Source organism: Pavona decussata, unplaced genomic scaffold (assembly GCF_977016875.1).
Source record: "Pavona decussata unplaced genomic scaffold, jaPavDecu1.1 SCAFFOLD_156, whole genome shotgun sequence".
In the NCBI taxonomy this organism is placed as follows: Eukaryota; Metazoa; Cnidaria; class Anthozoa; order Scleractinia; family Agariciidae; genus Pavona; species Pavona decussata.
In genome coordinates this window covers 6,005,118-6,022,352 of record NW_028145568.1, presented here as the reverse complement: position 1 = coordinate 6,022,352, position 17,235 = coordinate 6,005,118, and the positions used below count along the sequence as shown (strand labels likewise).

Sequence of the window (17,235 nt, the reverse complement as noted above, 5' to 3'; positions counted from 1 at the left end):
GACCATAACGTGTACAGTTAAAAAATATGCCTTGGCTCATTTAGTACACAGTCTTTCGTAAATTCATTTGACATGTTCAGCAATAGAATATTGGATTAAAGTTAAATTGTGTTTTCTTGGAAATCTGTGATTTGGGATAAGCTTTGCCACCCCAAGTATAAAGCACCTCTCTCTAATAAGCCCAAGGATGTAGGATAAAAACAAAACAAGCTCATTTATAAGCCCATTTGGCATTTTCAGACCGTGCAAATTAAAATACTATCCCAAGTCTTTGCTATCTAATTGTAATTTTAGCTTGTGGTAGGTTGTTACAATAGGATGTTTTTTTCATCAACTGATATCCAGCTCCTATCTCCATCCCTACAGACCCCGCTCTCACACTAAAAAAAAAAGCCATAATCCTTATTATTATTATTTCATTAGTAAGCGTGCATAAAGTGTACAAATAGCTTACTATTCACCTCCTTCATGAAACCAGAAATAAAAAATGAAAAAAAGAAATTTGAATTCTTCAAGACTACTTTTCATGAGTGCCAGAGACTTAAACATTGCCTTTGACAAGATAGTCCAATACGTATGGGAAAACTAGCAAGTTAGAGTACCTCATAATACCACTTGGATAGTGGCAAACTGTGTGTGATGGCAAGCCAGTTCCTATGTACTTCAAAGTCAGTAGAATGGCTAAAAAAGAAATCACAGAAAAAACAAAAAAACCAGCACAAAAACAGTACAAAGAAATGTCATTCATTTTCTTTTCTTAGGATTGTTTTCATAATAAGGCACTCGACTTTAATAAATACTGAATGCATTCAACCAGTAACAATTATATTATCAAGGACTTTCACAAATGAAATCATGTGTACAAACTTGTGCTGAACTTATTATACTTGTAAAAGCTGACAAAAGTATAAATAATTAATGATCTGTCACAAAAAGAGTGCTACGTCACCATTAGTTTTCAGCTATTTGCTAAAAAAAAAAGTATCAATGTTAATTATGTAATCAAATGTCTCACGCACGCAAGCACACATAATTTCAGATTTCTGCATGGTTCACTGATAGCATACTAGTCCATTGCATTTTGCTTATCTTTTTGTCCACTTTGTTGAACAATAATAATGATTATTATTTGGTACCTATGTATAGAGTTGACAGTTTCAACATGTTAAAACATTGTCTTTTATATTGTAACAGTAGTATTGCTACATTATTATATACCTGTAGTTATTATATTATCTTCTGACAGTCAATTAATTATTGAAATCATGACCATTGCCATTATAGCGATTTTTGCCTTTGGGAAAAGATTTAGCAACTTCTTAATCAGTAGTTTGGATTCTTACTCTTTTCTCTCTTTAATTAATGCAAATTTTAAAAGACAAATTGTTAACAAAATTATTAATTAAAATTGGCTTAATAAATTAGAGAAAAAATATTAATAACAGAATATGAAGAGATTGCTTTCTTGGCTGATAACCACTGTTACACAGAGTAATGTGTGCACATAAACATAGTGTTAAATTACAATAATGCTCCATTGGACAACGCTATAAATGGCAACTAAATGGCTCACACATACAGACATAACACAGTTAGAACAAATCCTGGAAACAAGCCAATATCCCTGGCATTAATATAGTATAATGTGAAATTATTGAAGTATATAGAAGAGGTTACAAATCTTTAACACACTTTGTCAATACTGGATTTATTTTTATCAAAGAACATTTGTCTGTGGCTTAATATTGGCAAATTCGGTGATCCAACAACAGCCACAGTGTCCAATATAATTTAAACCCTGCAGGCTCACGCAAAGATTACATCATAAAGAGATATTTGCAACAGGATTCATCAATCATGTAATGCAAAATGATCACGAACACTGAATCAACACAATCCTTCATCCCTGCAACAATGTTGGTGGGAAACGTAATTGAAACAAAACATTAATGACCAAACAGTAAAACTAACACGTGAAAGTGACGGGAAAGGTGACATTACATATGCCCCTCCCTTAAGAAATGCTGACCATCATAAATTTGCTAGCTTTCATCTAAACTTTTCATTCATTTTCAGCAAGCAGAAGGTAACATTACCTTAATTAAGCATCCCGTTAGGTATAAGAGGCAAATTTAAGCTTTGCTGATCCCCAATGTTTTTAGAATAAACAACACATCTATGATTTTCATAGAAAATCCACAAGTTATAAGGGTACCACTGATTACAATGTACTTTATGAAGTAGCACAAAAGCTTGAATTAACAGACATGTCTCCCACAAGACTCTTGTAGTAGCTTTGCATTTCAGCCGTTTGCCTTTATAAAAGTTAAAGTTACGTTACGGTAAAAGTTACGTTACTGTATGTGTTAGTTGACACAATTGACCATAAATATTAAGTTTATGTTCTATTTTTAATAAACTTATTTGATTATTGATAATTTCATGTTCACGCCATAAAAACCAAAATCATACTTTAGATCGATGTTTTCGTCTTAGCCACGGTAAAGATCAGAACAATGGCCGAGCAACTACGTCGAAAAATCTTACTTTAAAATAAATATTTTTGGTTTTCACGGAGCAGACTGGATGCATATGTAGCAAAAAACGAGGACGGGTCACTTTAAGATACTCAAATAAAGAATGTTATTCAATCATAAGCTTATAAATTAATTACGCGATGGATTGCTTGTGTTGACTATGCCGTTATCAAACTGATCTTGTAGCAGCGCCGTTTCGGTCTGATGCGGATCTAATTCAGATCAAGGGAAAATATAAATATAGGGCCTCTATTGATAGCACTTTTTGCGATGTCATTACTGAAAGAGTTGCCCTGTTGAAATAAAGGCATCTATCTACACAACAGCTAGCTTACAAAACTATTGAACTCACGTGACTACGCATCAACCTTTGTCACTTAAAAAGTCAAAAACGAATATGCGAATGGTACTATGTTGGAATCAGCAGTGATTTGAGAAGAACGGAGAACAGAACAACGCTTTTCCACCACTCCGCCATTCGATCACTTATCGAATTTGCCGCCATCTTGGAATGAATGCTTCATTACGAATGCACTTTTGAGTGTTACCGCTGTACTTTTGTGAGCCAACGGTAAGGTAAAGCGTGAACGATCAAAAGAATCGTGACACAAGTTGACTGCGGATCATATGGCATGACACACGCAGATGGCGAGCAAAAAGGTCTCTGTTTCCTCGACTTCCCTTTCCATGACTCTTCCGATTTCTTGCCAGATATGTCTAGGAAAGGTAAGTTCACTCTTCAGTGTTGAAATTCATCCACCTCTGAATCACACGTGCTGAGACTTGTAACCAAATGCCGAACTAAAATTTGGTGTGTTTATTTCCTGATTATTTGAAAGGTTAGAGAACCCGTAGTATGCCCGAACCAACATGTGTTTTGCTCAAACTGCATGGATATGTGGCTTCGGTCCCACTCGTTCTGTCCAACCTGCCGGACGTCTATAACAGTGGAGAAGCCTTGTAAGAAAATTCTTGGTGAGAAAATGAATCATTTGTCGTGTGTTTTAATTGTAGCTACAACCAAGTTTGATTACACAGCGTATGCGTTTGAGTGATTCCTTGTTGACAAAGAAAGAACAATAGAGTTAACGTCTGCGGTCTTTCCCATTTTCCCATGGAAATTTTTAAAGCTGGTCAAATCAAATCAGTATTAGCAAGTCATCTAGCATGCTTGATTTCAAAGCTATACCGCACGAGGTTTAATTAATTCGTCTGGTTTCTTATCGAGGAAGAATGTAGTTGAGTGCCGGTAACTCGAACTGTAATGTTAATGAAAATTGTTCGAGTAATGACGGGCGAAATATTGTTGCAGAGGTGACCAGTGAAGACATATTGCTAATGCTTTGAATTTTCGCGAAGTTAAAGTTCGGATTGGTCTGCCCTCGGGTTTTGAGGTTGAGAAGTAGAATGGACAATCAATACTTTGCCAGATCAAGTTCAGACTGAATTTCAAGACATTTCAACGCATTTTTAGAAGTGAATGGTATAGAAAGTGATAACCCGGGTTTAATGCCAAAGTGGGCATTCATGTGGCGTCATTTTACTTGATCCGGATGGCTGTGTGTGTGCGTTCAAAAACAAGTCCTGCCCTCTGACTCTCGAGCACAATATGCGTCTAACTGGTGGGTCAGTGACCGTCTGAAATCATACATGCCTGTCATATTTGCATTATGTGGATCACCAAGATGGCTATTTATCTCGTGACCTCGTAACATTGGTTGATTTTAATAACAATTGTCAATGACGTGATAATTCCTTCTAACCAATCAGGTGTAATGTTGCGGTTAGCTGATCATTTCCGTCAGTTTGATTGAATGGTGTCCCTCCTGTCTGTTTACCAAAAGGTGTCAATTTTTAACTCTGCACAGCTTAATTGCCTTAAAAGAGACTTTGGACATTAAAATAAGCAATGTAAATTTTCAGTTTCTCTGGTAACAAAGACATCCTTCTGTTATTTTTCACTCAGACAGCCTGTCTGAATATTAATCAAAGTCTCGTCTGAATATTATTGAATGTCCAATATCTCCACCACCCATCCTTGACTACTTTTTCAGTGTCACACGTGTACAGAACATCTGATCAACTTTGTAACAGAATTAAAAAGTGTTACCAAAATTCATTTTGTTTTAACAGGAAGTATTGACTTGCCAGTAAACTCTGATGCTGTGACCAGGGCTGAGCTAAGACGCACTAGGCTTGACTTAATAAGGCGAGAATATGAGGTAAATAAAGCTTTTATCACGTGTATACTGCATGTGCATTTTTTACTGAAAAAAAAAAACGTAATACAATCGTATCACACATTCACTAAGTATGTTAATTTGCATTTTTTTATTACCAGAATTAGTCTCATTTATATTGCATTTGAATGCTTTGATCTTTGAGTTAACTTACGTATAAAACATTATGCAGTTGTAACCCAGGAAAGCCTATTAAACATAGACAAGGACATAAATCAATTTTAAATACATTTGCTAAGTTTTCATTATTGGATTCTGAAAGGTAAAATATATGGTGGTTTATGCCACAATGACCAGGGGTCACGCCATTCAGATGGCTTTATCTCTGTCTTGATTTATATCTTGAACCCTCATAATGCCCTGAAGGAACAAAGTCTAAAATCTTTAAGGAACTCATCTGCACAAATTACTGAGGTAGAAAATGGTCAAAAAGTTAACTGTAGTTAATACTAGCTTTCACCGTACTTATTTTGTAACCTGTAGTACTGTGAAACTTGAAAGAACCTGTACTTTCATTACAGTGAAAGTTCAATGAATCATACCAAAGCAAGAGTTTGGCTGCCAAAAAGATAATGATACACAATTCAACATTTTGTCGATCATCCAATATTGTGACTAATGCTCGGCAAATGCCGCAGATGTGTCATGCTGTGTTTCACATTGAAATCAGCTACTAATCTTGTTGAACACTGTCAAATGCAATAGAGTCAGGCTCAGCTGCATTTAATAGTATTCAAAACATCAAATTTTATGGCTAAAAGGAAACTGCCATTAAACAATTCGTCATTATACAATAAGGAAGAGATATTGAAGGATGTTGTACCATAATTATGTACTGTTTACGTAAGTTTTTCATGATCAAGTGATGAACTTTTGAGACATGTCTTAGTAAAAACTTGAAAGTTGTGGTTAACTGTGAAGTGGTGATCTGTACGCAACCAAACCCCATTTCCCATGTATTCTTGGTTTTCACATGACGTCATAAAAAACTGAAATTCATAACTAAACACAATTTTGGGTTTTTATCTTCATCACATATAAGAAAATCTAAATTTCCATCGGCTTGCTTGTTTTCAGCAGGATAGCATTCTTTGTTTTGAAAATAGAGCAGTTTGAATTTTAGATTTTTGCGCAGTGCGTGACAGAAGGATTGCTGCTCTAAACATGTCACGTACATGAAAACATCGATTCGCCTCGTGTTTTTTTTAGTTCTGATCAGCTAACATGTAATAGAAGCGTTAATGTCAATGTGTGAAAGTTCAGCAGAGCGAAGAAAGGCTTTGAAATAGCCAAGGTAAACTCCAGATGTTTTTGCTGGTTTCCGGCCGCCATGTTGGTGCCCATCAGACGGGGCACCAACATGGCGTCCCATACTAAACTCTGTAATTTTCCGTGGTACATTTTCTCGAATAACTCGATTAGGAGATATCGCACAGCCCTGTGGCTTTCACACATTGTTGATGTATCACTCTTCTACAACATATCAATTTCTTGACTTTATCTATTGAATGGTTGAGGATTTTATTTTTTCACTTGCGTGACGATGTGTGAGGTGAAAACCACCTATAGGATTTGTACAGAAATATTAATCTCTTATCAGCTACATTGAAGTCCCGTGATCAGATTATTAAGATGTGAGGGATTTGTATTTGGAAAAGAAGCCTGCACTTCTTCAACCTTGCCAGACAATATTTCAGACACTGCAAAAAGATCTTATTTTTCAACATTCACTTCTCAAGGTGCTTTCAATTATGTGAGAATTCTCCTATCTGTCAGCTTATTATCAGCTAATCGGTAGTTCTACAGGGGCCAGGAAAACAGCTCAAGTGTCATGATAGGCAAAAATGTGTCATTGTATAATTTACTGCAACAAAATAGAGTTTGTCTAGCAAGGTCTTGGGTTTGATTCTAATAAAATTGAAGCCTTGAAATTTTTTTTCAGGCTTTAGTTATCTGCAATTGCATTACTGGTAATCACATTTTGTCACCGCAAGGATCGTTTTCAATTTTTTTCCAGTCTACAGCTGTATGTCCACAGTTCATGTAGCTGTAAGCTGTACCTTTTTTATTGGTTGTTAACCATTGAACAAATAATGCTGGAAATTCCTCTTGTAAGGTACATGTAAATGGAATATACTGTTTTAGTTTAGTATAACAGGAAAATTTCCAAAATGCATGGAACGTCTTAAAGGGTTACCCTGTTAATCCTTTTGGGACATAGCTAAATGGAAATTGGAAATGGAATATATGAAATACACATATTTGAACTGCAGATGAAAGAATGAATAAGTGAATCACCATCGCAGTTAATTGCAAGCAACTTAAATAGTCGAGGAGAAGTAATACAAGTGACTGTAACTGCAGTGGTCATTAACCTATTCATTTTTTAATCCACACTTCAAACATATCTCTTTCATAAATAATCCATTACTTCACCTTGACGGGTATGTTACAAATTCACTAAATGACCAACTTCCAGTTGGCTTGATAGCTCAGTTGGTAGAGCACTGTGCCGGCATCACAGAGGTCATGGGTTTGAATCCCGCTCAAGCCTAAATTTTCTTAGGTTGGGTGCATAACCATGATGCCTTTTATTTCATTAGTGATTTTCTGTTAGTTTACAACATTTAATGAGGGAAACGTTTGTCATGTGGGACCATGGTCAGATCAGAGTAAAATTATTTCACTTCAAGACTCTCTGCAGATTCTGGTTACCATGACTGCATGTGGTCAGAGATACGAAAATTCTGCCCGTTCCCGTAACCAATCAGATTGTAGGATTTTCAAGATGCTGCCCGCTCACGAACAGAGAAATAAATAAATAACTGAACATTAATTGAAAAAAATTGCACACAGGCAGGTAGCTTTTGAGCTATTCATGGCAGGCTTAAACAGGAAGGGGATGTTAAAATAAAAGATCGAATCAAACTGGTAACTCTAAAAGCAATCTTAGGTTAATCAGTTATAAGTTCCCAATGTGATGTACAGGGTAGCGGCGCAGCACAAAACCAAACAGAAGAAACAAAAAGAAAAAATATTATGAAAGGTGTTTGTCATCGTGGTTTAAAATGATAGATGAGTTAATCGTTTGTCTCACGATTGAGTCACAAAGATGTGGATCGCGACGTCTCGACCGCTATACTGCTGGTCTTCATCAGGCGATGGTGTCTGTCGACCCTGCAAAACAAGACGGAGTAGTCTACAAGATTCCCTGTGAGTGTGGCAAAGTCTATATTGGAGAGACGGGAAGATCTATGCATGAAAGGATTAACGAACACGATAGAGACATACGGCTTGCTCGAACCCAATCCTCCGCCGTTTCAGAACACAGCAATGCGACGGGCCACTATCCGCTCTGGGATGAGGTTAAGTTTATTGACCGAGACCCACATTGGTACACCCGTAGGGTTAAAGAGGCTATTCACATTAGACTTCACCCTGACAACATCAATAGGGATAATGGAATTGAAATTCCGGAAGCGTGGATGCCCACGATCAAACAACACAGCAGCCGATCGGTACCAAGGCGCACGGCCGAGGGAACAATTTCTAGTCTGAACGACAAGGGTCGAAATCCTCCAATCAGCAACAGCCTAAGAGAGGATCGAAATGCACCAATCAACACAAACCAAGGTGCTACTTATACTGTCACGCAATCAGTGGACACCATCGCCTGATGAAGACCAGCAGTATAGCGGTCGAAACGTCGCGATCCACATCTTTGTGACTCAATCGTGAGACAAACGATCAACTCAGCTATCAAAAAGAAAAAACATTGCAACTTAAATTTAGGCTTCGAGACTTGTGATCAAGTCAGTTGCTATGTGGAACAATCAAGTAAAAACTGAATGTGTTGTCACTAAGTGGTGCTTGTAATAGTACACCATGCATCAAATAACTAAAACTGTTTCAAGATTTCATTGAAATCCTGCATTTGGCTCGTGTAATGGCTGTATAAATAATATTATAACGGGTAATCATTCAGAGAATCAGCCACACTCAACCAAACTATATACATGTACAACTTGGAGTAAATGTGATGGAATATTTTAAGCCTGGTGAATAAATAAAATGAGAATGATGTATTATTCAGTAAGTGACACAGGCATACTTGGAAAAAAAAATCTGAATGTTCCTATCGGGAGTCGAACCTATTACTAGTTCGGATGCTCTACCACTGAGCTACAGCTGGAGACTTGTGGGAGCTAAGGCCATTTAACTAGGTTCATGGGACAAACAACCTGCATACTGCTAGGATTGCAATGTCATGTGTGGCATATACGCGATGGATTAAATGTGATGGAATATTTTAAGCCTGGTGAATAATTGAGAAATATTTTATGATGTATTATTCAGTAAGTGACAAATCATTTTCACTTATTCACCAGGCTTAACATATTCCATCACATTTATTACAACTGTAGCTCAGTGGTAGAACATCCAAACTAGTAATCGGAAGGTCTTAGGTTTGACTCCTCATAGGAGCACTCCGTTTTTTCTGTGTCACTTACTGAATAATGCATCATTCTCATAATTATATACAACTTGTATGTTATCTATGACATTTACTTGAGTACAGTTGATTTTAAGGCTGGAGAGAGGGGTAGTTAATAGAAAAGGGCTAGGTTGTTGTGAATAGGAGTTCATCACTAAATTGAATTTTCACGTTTTTCCAATTCACACTTACCATATTCACACTCTTCTGATTTGGGATAAAGGATGATAAACCGTAGGTCCCCTCTTACAACACTTATTCCTAATAATCTGTGGAACATTAAAGAACCCACTCAGGGTCTTTAAATAACTGAGGAGAAAGTGCTGCCTTTGTGATGACATCTGCAAATGGTTAGACTTTCTAGTCTTCTCAGATAAGGACGATAAACTGTAGGCCCCGTCTCACAACCCTCATTCGTAAATAACTCTGTAGGACGTTAAAGAACCCACTCACTGTTCGCTAAGAGTAGGGGACGTAGTTCCCGGTGTTGTGGTCTGGTCTTTGTGTGTAATATATTCTCATGGTTGGGTGGGTAAATGCTTGGAGATATTAGCTGCATAAGCTACTCTACAAAAATCCAAGGGTAAATATAAAGATGAGATTGATTGATAAACAAATTCTCTCAACTAGTCCAATAATAAATATTTAGAGAATAGTAGGGAGAATCTACATGTTGATATTATGAATTACAGGGTTTAAAGTTAATGAACACTGCAGATAAATGTCATAATGGTTGATGGTGTTATCACCTTTCTTGGTTTTGCAGGATGAACTCAAATCACTTCAAAACACTGTGGAAAGACTAAAGTCTGAAAACAAGCAACTTCATGAAAAGATGATTGAAAGAGAAAGAACTATGGCTTCCATGGACTTCACAACAAGACATCGGACAGTGGAAGATGGTGCTGGTAAACTTGATATCGATATGTTGGTCAAGCTAACAACTAAGTTACAAGAAACAAACCACACTTATGAAACATTGAGAGGAGATATGGATAAGATCAAGCAGGTACCAACATAGATATTAATAAGTAATTTCAGTAAGTTGTATCACACAACCCTACTGTGTATAATAGAATTTCTCTCAAAATGTACATTATCTACAGTGGGTTTTTGGTCCAAAAAACATTTAGTCACAAAACAGTTTAATGGCCTTAGCTCCCACGAGTCTCCTGTAGCTCAGTGGTAGAGTATCCGAACTAGTAATCGGAAGGCCTTAGGTTCAACTCCTGATAGGAGCACTGGGATTTCCCCTTTCCGAGTATGCCTGTGTCATTCACTGAATAATACCCGGTACATCATTCTCATCTTATCACTACTTTTGGTTCACTGAAAACTACAAAATGTACAAGCTATCATGATTCATGTCCCTTTACTGACATTCTCTACCATCTGCTCTCTCACTCTCTACCTCAAGGTCATGGTTGCTGGGAAGGTTTGTGACAGTCTACACATACCAATACAGATATAACTCATCCAGGATTTCTGGAATAATTTCATCATTATCACTGTTGTTGGGCAGCATAGTACTGGACTGTTGCTTGCTGCAGTCTTGTCACCCACATCTTCATTTTCTTGTTGAACATCCTTGGAAGTGCTTGCCATTGCTTTTTTGTTGCAGTTCTATCCACCACAAAATGCTTTGAGTGACATGCTGATGACCTGACAGGCTGTGCAGATTAATGTCCTGTTTGCCTGGTGTCATCATATCTACATGTATCTCATGGTCTGCATAATTTGTTTTAATCTGTCTGGTTGTGGTGGACAATTTGTTGCCTGGTCTTGAGAGGATCTAGCCCTCAGCTGTGAATCCCATACACCCCGTCTCACAGATTCTTTACAAACACCAGCAGGGTGGACTTTCGCAGCTGCTATTGGTGGTCAGTTACTTTCCTTTGCATCGTCTCCTTTTCCAAGGGTTTAATTCATAGCTCCTGAAAATGCATGATACAGTGTTTGTATCAGGGATTTTGTCTTGGGGAGCCCCAGGGACCACAGGGGATCAAAGTTAATTGTGGGCACTAACTGGTTTTAAGAAAATCGTTCTGCTTTTTCAAGGTTTGCTCAAATGGGAACTCTTGTAATTACAGTGGTTCTTCAGCTGAAATTACCATTTAGGGTGTCCAACCTTCCTGTCAGCGCTGTGCCATGGCGTTTTCATATCACCAACTAGAATGAAAAACCATCAGGTATAAATAACATGAGACCACAAATTATCCAATTGGTCTGTTAGCTGTTGGTCGAGATTGTACTAAATGAGCGATGAATGAGAACTACATAATTATGTGGAACCACTAAAGGTTAAAGGCTTTGATGCATTGCTTTCATTCGATTGTAATTATTTCTAAGCATAGTTAATTAAAGGCAATGGTTATGAAACCTGACAAACTTCTTCTTTATATGTTTTTGTTTGCCTTTTTGGCCTTAACCCTACACAAACAGCAATAGAATTTGGAATGTGTTGGAGCAACTGACCAATCAAAACTTTTTTGTTAAGATATTCAACTGTGGTGTGAATGTTAAAACAAAGGATTGTGCAGGGTCGCGGCCCTTCCAACATAAATTGCAGTACCATTGTTTTCATGGCAAGGCTTCCTAACCAGTCCCTCAATTAACTATGTTCTAAGTAAAGAGATGGAGTATTTGCTTTTCAGTTGAAAAATTTCTCAACTTACTAACTTCAAAAAGTCTGTTTGGTTCATAGCATCCCAGTGCATCCTCAAGGGCACATTAAGTTGGCTTTTAATGTGCCATTTTATTTTTTTTTCTGAGCCCCTCCCCCACCCCTCTGGAAATTGTACTTTAGCTACATACTTTGCTTTAAAACTCTTGGCTGTTGAGTCCCCCCTCCTCCTTGAATTCCCAATGTGAATTCCCCTCTCTCCATCCCCCATGGAAGGGATATGGAAATTAAAAGCAATGGGGGAGGGGGTGGGGTATGAAGCAAATTTGGATTTTTCAGAGGGTTTATTTGGATCTAAGAAAATTGAGGGGAAAGTGTAGTATACTGTTTTAATGTTTGTTCTTGTTATTGTTTCTAGAAGTAAAAGGAAATGAGTAAAATTTTATCATTTAATAGGACAACAAGAAATTACATGAAGAAAACAAGAACCTTTTGAGAGAAAATTCCCGCCTCAAAGATGAACCAAAATTTTCCAAGTCCCCCCAGAGGTATGTGTATTCATTGCAATGCAAGGAGAATGATCGTTTCTTTAGTGAGATGGTAATTAATATTATATGGGCAAACTTCATTGACATGGTACCACTTAGAAATTACCTAGTACCGGTCTTGTCTCATATCTCTTTCTTGCAAGTCACATCTTACACTACAAAATTTCCCCCACTCCACACCCAGCAACAACTAAAAAAAACACCTAGCTAAAAGGGCATCTGGGACTTACATAGAGCTTGTATGGATGTATCATTGAAAACTCACATAAATGTTTAAAATTTTATGGGGGTACATCTTTTGGGACTCATTAAGGCAAGAGTATTTTCTTTGTTCTCTGTCGATCAAGCAAAAAGCTTTGAGCTTTGTTTCCTCTTTTGTTTGAGTTCAGGGGTAATTGGACGCTGATATCTTCATGTTTATACACTTGCATATGGGTCCAAAAAAAGGATGGAGAAACTATTTTTTACATGGTCTCCAGTCAGTATTCTAAAACAGAGCTTACACGCATTTGGAGAAATTGGATTTAAAGCCAAATTATGGTCAATGGTGTCTATTTTGCACCATACAAAGCCTGTTTGTTTAAACATAGGACCTCTTGGCAGAATACATGTTGGTGTCACCATCTGTTGTATTTGTAATGGGAATGTTTGTGATTAACTGTTTCATTGTATCATTTCTATTCAGGTACAGTCATTACTCAATGGCTGGACTTCAAACCAAGGTAGGGCAGTATGAGCGTGAAGTTCAACAGCTCCGGAGGGCTCTTTTAAGGAGTGACAACTACATTGAGGATCTGACAAGCAAACTGGAAACTACAGCAGGGCAGTCAGTTTCCAAGAATAAAAGAACACACCTGAGGTCAAGTCCAGCTCCCAGTTCCAGTTCGTGCACAATAACAAGCCTTGTTGATGACAAGGATTTTACCCATAACATGTCAACAAGCAACAATACTGATGTCCATGACACAGAAAAGTCAAATCTTCCAGAGGACGCAAGTCTAGTTGATGACTCTAATCAAAAGAAACAGTCATCAACAAATAATGACTCAGAGAACCACACCTCTAATTGTCATTCTCCTGTCCTTGGGCCAGTGGGCAATGAAAGATTCTCTCTAGAGCCAGGTACTGCTTTGGGAGAGGAAAGGGAGTCTCCCTTGGGTTCTAGGCGCAGTTCAGAAGTCAGTTTGTATGGTCAAGACTTAGAGATCCCTCCTGGACCTCTTACAAGTTCACTAAACATTCTGGAACCAGTAGAAGGGGAAGCTCTTGATCGACCCCCATCTCGAGGAGAGCTGTTGTTACTAGGCGACCATTCAAGTAAGCGACAAGAGAAACCTTCACTGGAAGAAAATCTCAATATGTTTACAGCTAGTCGGCAATTGATGATGTTGAGTGAACGAAGGCAAAGGCATAGGGAGGGGTTAGAACCGAGTAAAATGCAAGATCTAATGGAGTACTCACCAGGCAGCTCTGATGGTGGAAAAAGGAAATCACCAGATACAAAATCAATTGACTTTGATGTGCTTGTCAATGCCGGCGGTGATGATTCACCCAACAATGCTGCTTCACAGGAATCGCCATCCAACCTTTGTAGAGACGAGCAAGGTAACAGGGAATCCACAGATCTCCATACTTTCTCTTTGGCTAAAATCAAATCAGAAATTCAGGTGTCTGAAGATGAGATTCCACCAAAGAAACCAAGATTGGAGAACAGTGAGTATGGTAATGAAGCAGAGAATGACGAGCAAGAAAACTCTTCTTAGAACTACGTCTACAGGATGTTCCTTGGTGTACATGTACATGTGTCTTTCTCAGAAACAGAGTTTTCTAGTGACAAAGAACACTGACAATACACTGTACATGCATGTGTTCGGTGACATTTTAGTAAGTTTTTGTAGTTACTAGACAAGTCTTTTTCCAGACGTGTATCTTGCCATTTCCATACAGCATCTTACTAAGTAGTTTATACTTACTCCCCACAAGACGTTTAAGGTATAAAAATTATGATACAATACACCATCACTATATGTACCTTTCTTGGAAATTCCACATTTTCAAACTACAAGAATTGAAGGGTTTGGTGAAAAAAACGTGCTGTCATGTAACTTTTTGGGTCATTTTTTTTGCCTTGAATTCAAATGAAAAACACTAACCTGGATTTTTTTCACTGATTTGCACTTAGTTTTCGAGAAATAACCTATGCAAAAAACTCCCTTCCTTTATTTTTCTCCAAGTTATTTGCATATAATTCTGTGGTTGAATATCTTATAAAATTATAATTATTTTTTTAAACTCAGTCTGATTGTACTGTAAATGTAGTGCTGCTATATTTCTTCATTGGCTATATACTTTGATTTAGACTAGTAAGGATTGCAATTTTTATTCAAAGATTATTCCATTTTTTTGCACTAAGATATCATGTATAAATCTGAACACCATTTCTCAAAAGCCCTGATAGCTTACCAGGACTGAAAAAAATTGTCTGTAGAGTATTCCACAACAGATATTAAATTTGGAAGCTAAACTTTAAGGATACGTTTCTTTGGGAAAATCTGAATCTGGATTTTTGATCCAAGATCACTCAGATCATGGTACATCAAAGGAACTGACGAATCCTTACACAGAGTGGATTCGTTGGTTCCATGATCCGAGTGATCTTGGATCAAAAATCCGGATTCGGATTTTCCCAAAGAACCACACCCTAAGGTTATTTTAGTTTTATGCAGCACATTATGCACATTTGTATTGGAAATTACCGCCAATTGAAGGGCTAAGAGCAGAAAGGGCCTAAGATGTGCATATTTACTTTGGGTAGAATCTAAGCATTTCTGTGGTGAAATTGCCCCACCAAAAATGTCTGGTGACCCAGCAGTTTACTTAATGGCCCTCCTAAGAAACATTTGAAGACCACCCACGTTATTATGTTCTAATACAGTGGCAGATCCATACCAGCATGCAAGGTGGGGCCTACTCGGACCTTGAGTAAAAATGTTCAGCATTTAAAAACTTTCTTGCCAGTGGGGCATATTGTCTTTGACTATAAGGGGATCATACCCCTCTCTCAAATCCACCACTTTTTGAAAGTGGTTTATTGGCAATTATATTTATAGCCTGTTCCAGGTGTTTGGATGGTGGGGAGCTACATGAGGCAAACTGCAATTCAAGCAAATAATACAGCACAGAGACTTCCTGCAATATTTAACAAATCGTTGGCAGTTCTCTATGGTCCATACTCTTGTAGATCATAAAATGATGTCAAATTGTTAAAAAATCAAGTGGAACCATGAGCCGCAGGTAAGTAGTTTCACTGCCAAATTTTAAGCATTTCATGGGGTCATTTTATGGTCTATAAGAGTATATAGACCATATAAAACTGCTGTTAATTTGTTTTTGTTGTTTTTTTTTTGTTGTTTTTTTACAGTAACTATTGGAAAAAATATGAACAGAATTGGGCCTTATTTTTCTTTGAAAAACGTGCACATTACATCTGACGTCATTTTTATTGTCTGCATTCTAATTGACAATAGCTATGAGCCAATCAGCATGCAGGAATTTTGACAGTTATTGTAAAATATTTGTTTGAGCTGTGGTTTTCGCTGCTCCCCACTATATGAATGCCTGAAACAGGTTACTATGTTTGCAAAAGGAGTCTCAATGTTGACTGTGAGCAGACTCTCTTTTGCCTGAGAACCCGTAGGGAAGAACGTAAGATATTTGAAGTGCGGGTCACGTGGGTGAGCAGCAAAGCTGCATCTTCCCCATGGATTCTCAAGCAAAAGAGAGACTGCCCACAGTCTATTTCAATGAAATTGCATTGTGTAACAGTGTGATTTTGAGGTGTTTTACTTTATTACATAAATTTTCTTGATCTTATTGATAATTCTTTGGCCTGTGTCGGCTGGCGGTTTTGTTCACGTGTGGTTCGCCGCCATGCTTTTTTGACCCTGTATGAACAAAACCGCCACCTACACAGGCTAATAATTCTTAGGTTTTTGTCTTGAGCAGGACACTAAAATTGTTTTTAAGTTATTATTGCTTTTTAACTTGATATTTAGTGGCATATAATTATGTGGTTTTAACAATAATAATATATTATATTATAATATTATAATATATTATATTATAACTACCAGGTAGTGTTATGTTCTCTCATGTACATTAGAATCTTGATAGCTTTAAACCAAGCAGTCCTCCATGTCAATAATTTCAGGATTGGGTTGGAGCTCATTTTGACCATTCTCATTGCTGAGATGGATAACAGTTTACTTAGTCGCCCCTTTTTTCCAAGCGCCAAAGTGTGCCCAATCAAATGAAAGATACTGAGCAGCACTTTTCTTTGGTGTTGTTCGTTATGCTGTAAACAACTGGTAAAAGATAGTTTTGACTTTTACTTCTGGATAAAATACTATTGTGAAGACTAGCGAAAGGACTTTCCATGATGTAGTTTGTTGTCAATAATTTTTCTAATGTGGAAATTAGAAGTTATTTCCACCCCTCTGCTTTGGCACTCGTTGGAGGAAAAGGGTTTTTCTAGAAAATGTGATTGCAGGACAGGACTTAGTTTTGGTACCTATTTTAGAGTCGGATTGATGCTCAAATACTATGAAATTACTTGTTTTGTACTGATTTTGTTAAATAGAGAAGCTGCAAACATCATGCCTCCCTCTTTGTGCGTCATTCTGCTTGTATTGGCATGAAGCAAAGAGACAGGGCTAAGTTTGGGGCAAATAAGAAACCTACTTTAGGAATAATTGATAAGCACGAATAAAAATCGATTTAAATAAGGCTACAA

The 17,235-nt window shown here is 37.4% G+C and overlaps 2 protein-coding genes across 5 annotated transcripts in view; one reads left to right on the top strand and one right to left on the bottom strand.

The window, feature by feature from the left end:
• Window positions 1-3,139, bottom strand: part of LOC146465533 (dolichyl pyrophosphate Glc1Man9GlcNAc2 alpha-1,3-glucosyltransferase-like) — a 19,300-nt gene extending 16,161 nt beyond the window's left edge. The window contains exons 1-3 of one of the 3 annotated variants that reach the window (XM_085128399.1): window positions 2,890-3,016; window positions 2,097-2,176; window positions 603-681 (exon numbers count right to left, since the gene is read on the bottom strand). Coding sequence is in view for 1 of the 3 variants with exons in the window: in XM_085128398.1 (XP_084984524.1) it covers window positions 603-681; window positions 2,948-3,042 (174 nt within the window). In the remaining 2 variants the exon portion in view is untranslated. Of the gene's footprint in view, window positions 1-602; window positions 682-2,096 lie in introns of all 3 variants that reach the window. The other 2 variants (XM_085128398.1, XM_085128400.1) reach the window with 2 other exon arrangements.
• On the top strand, window positions 3,073-17,235 carry LOC146465532 (uncharacterized). Of its 2 annotated transcripts, none has more exons than XM_085128395.1 (6): window positions 3,073-3,263; window positions 3,377-3,512; window positions 4,671-4,759; window positions 10,039-10,281; window positions 12,352-12,443; window positions 13,129-17,235. In XM_085128395.1, exons 1-6 carry the CDS (start codon window positions 3,183-3,185, stop codon window positions 14,204-14,206), a joined length of 1,719 nt encoding a protein of 572 aa, XP_084984521.1. In that variant the 5' UTR covers window positions 3,073-3,182; the 3' UTR covers window positions 14,207-17,235. The 2 variants fall into 2 exon arrangements, with proteins under 2 accessions (XP_084984521.1, XP_084984522.1); XM_085128396.1 differs by having other exon boundaries at window positions 3,156-3,263; window positions 3,382-3,512.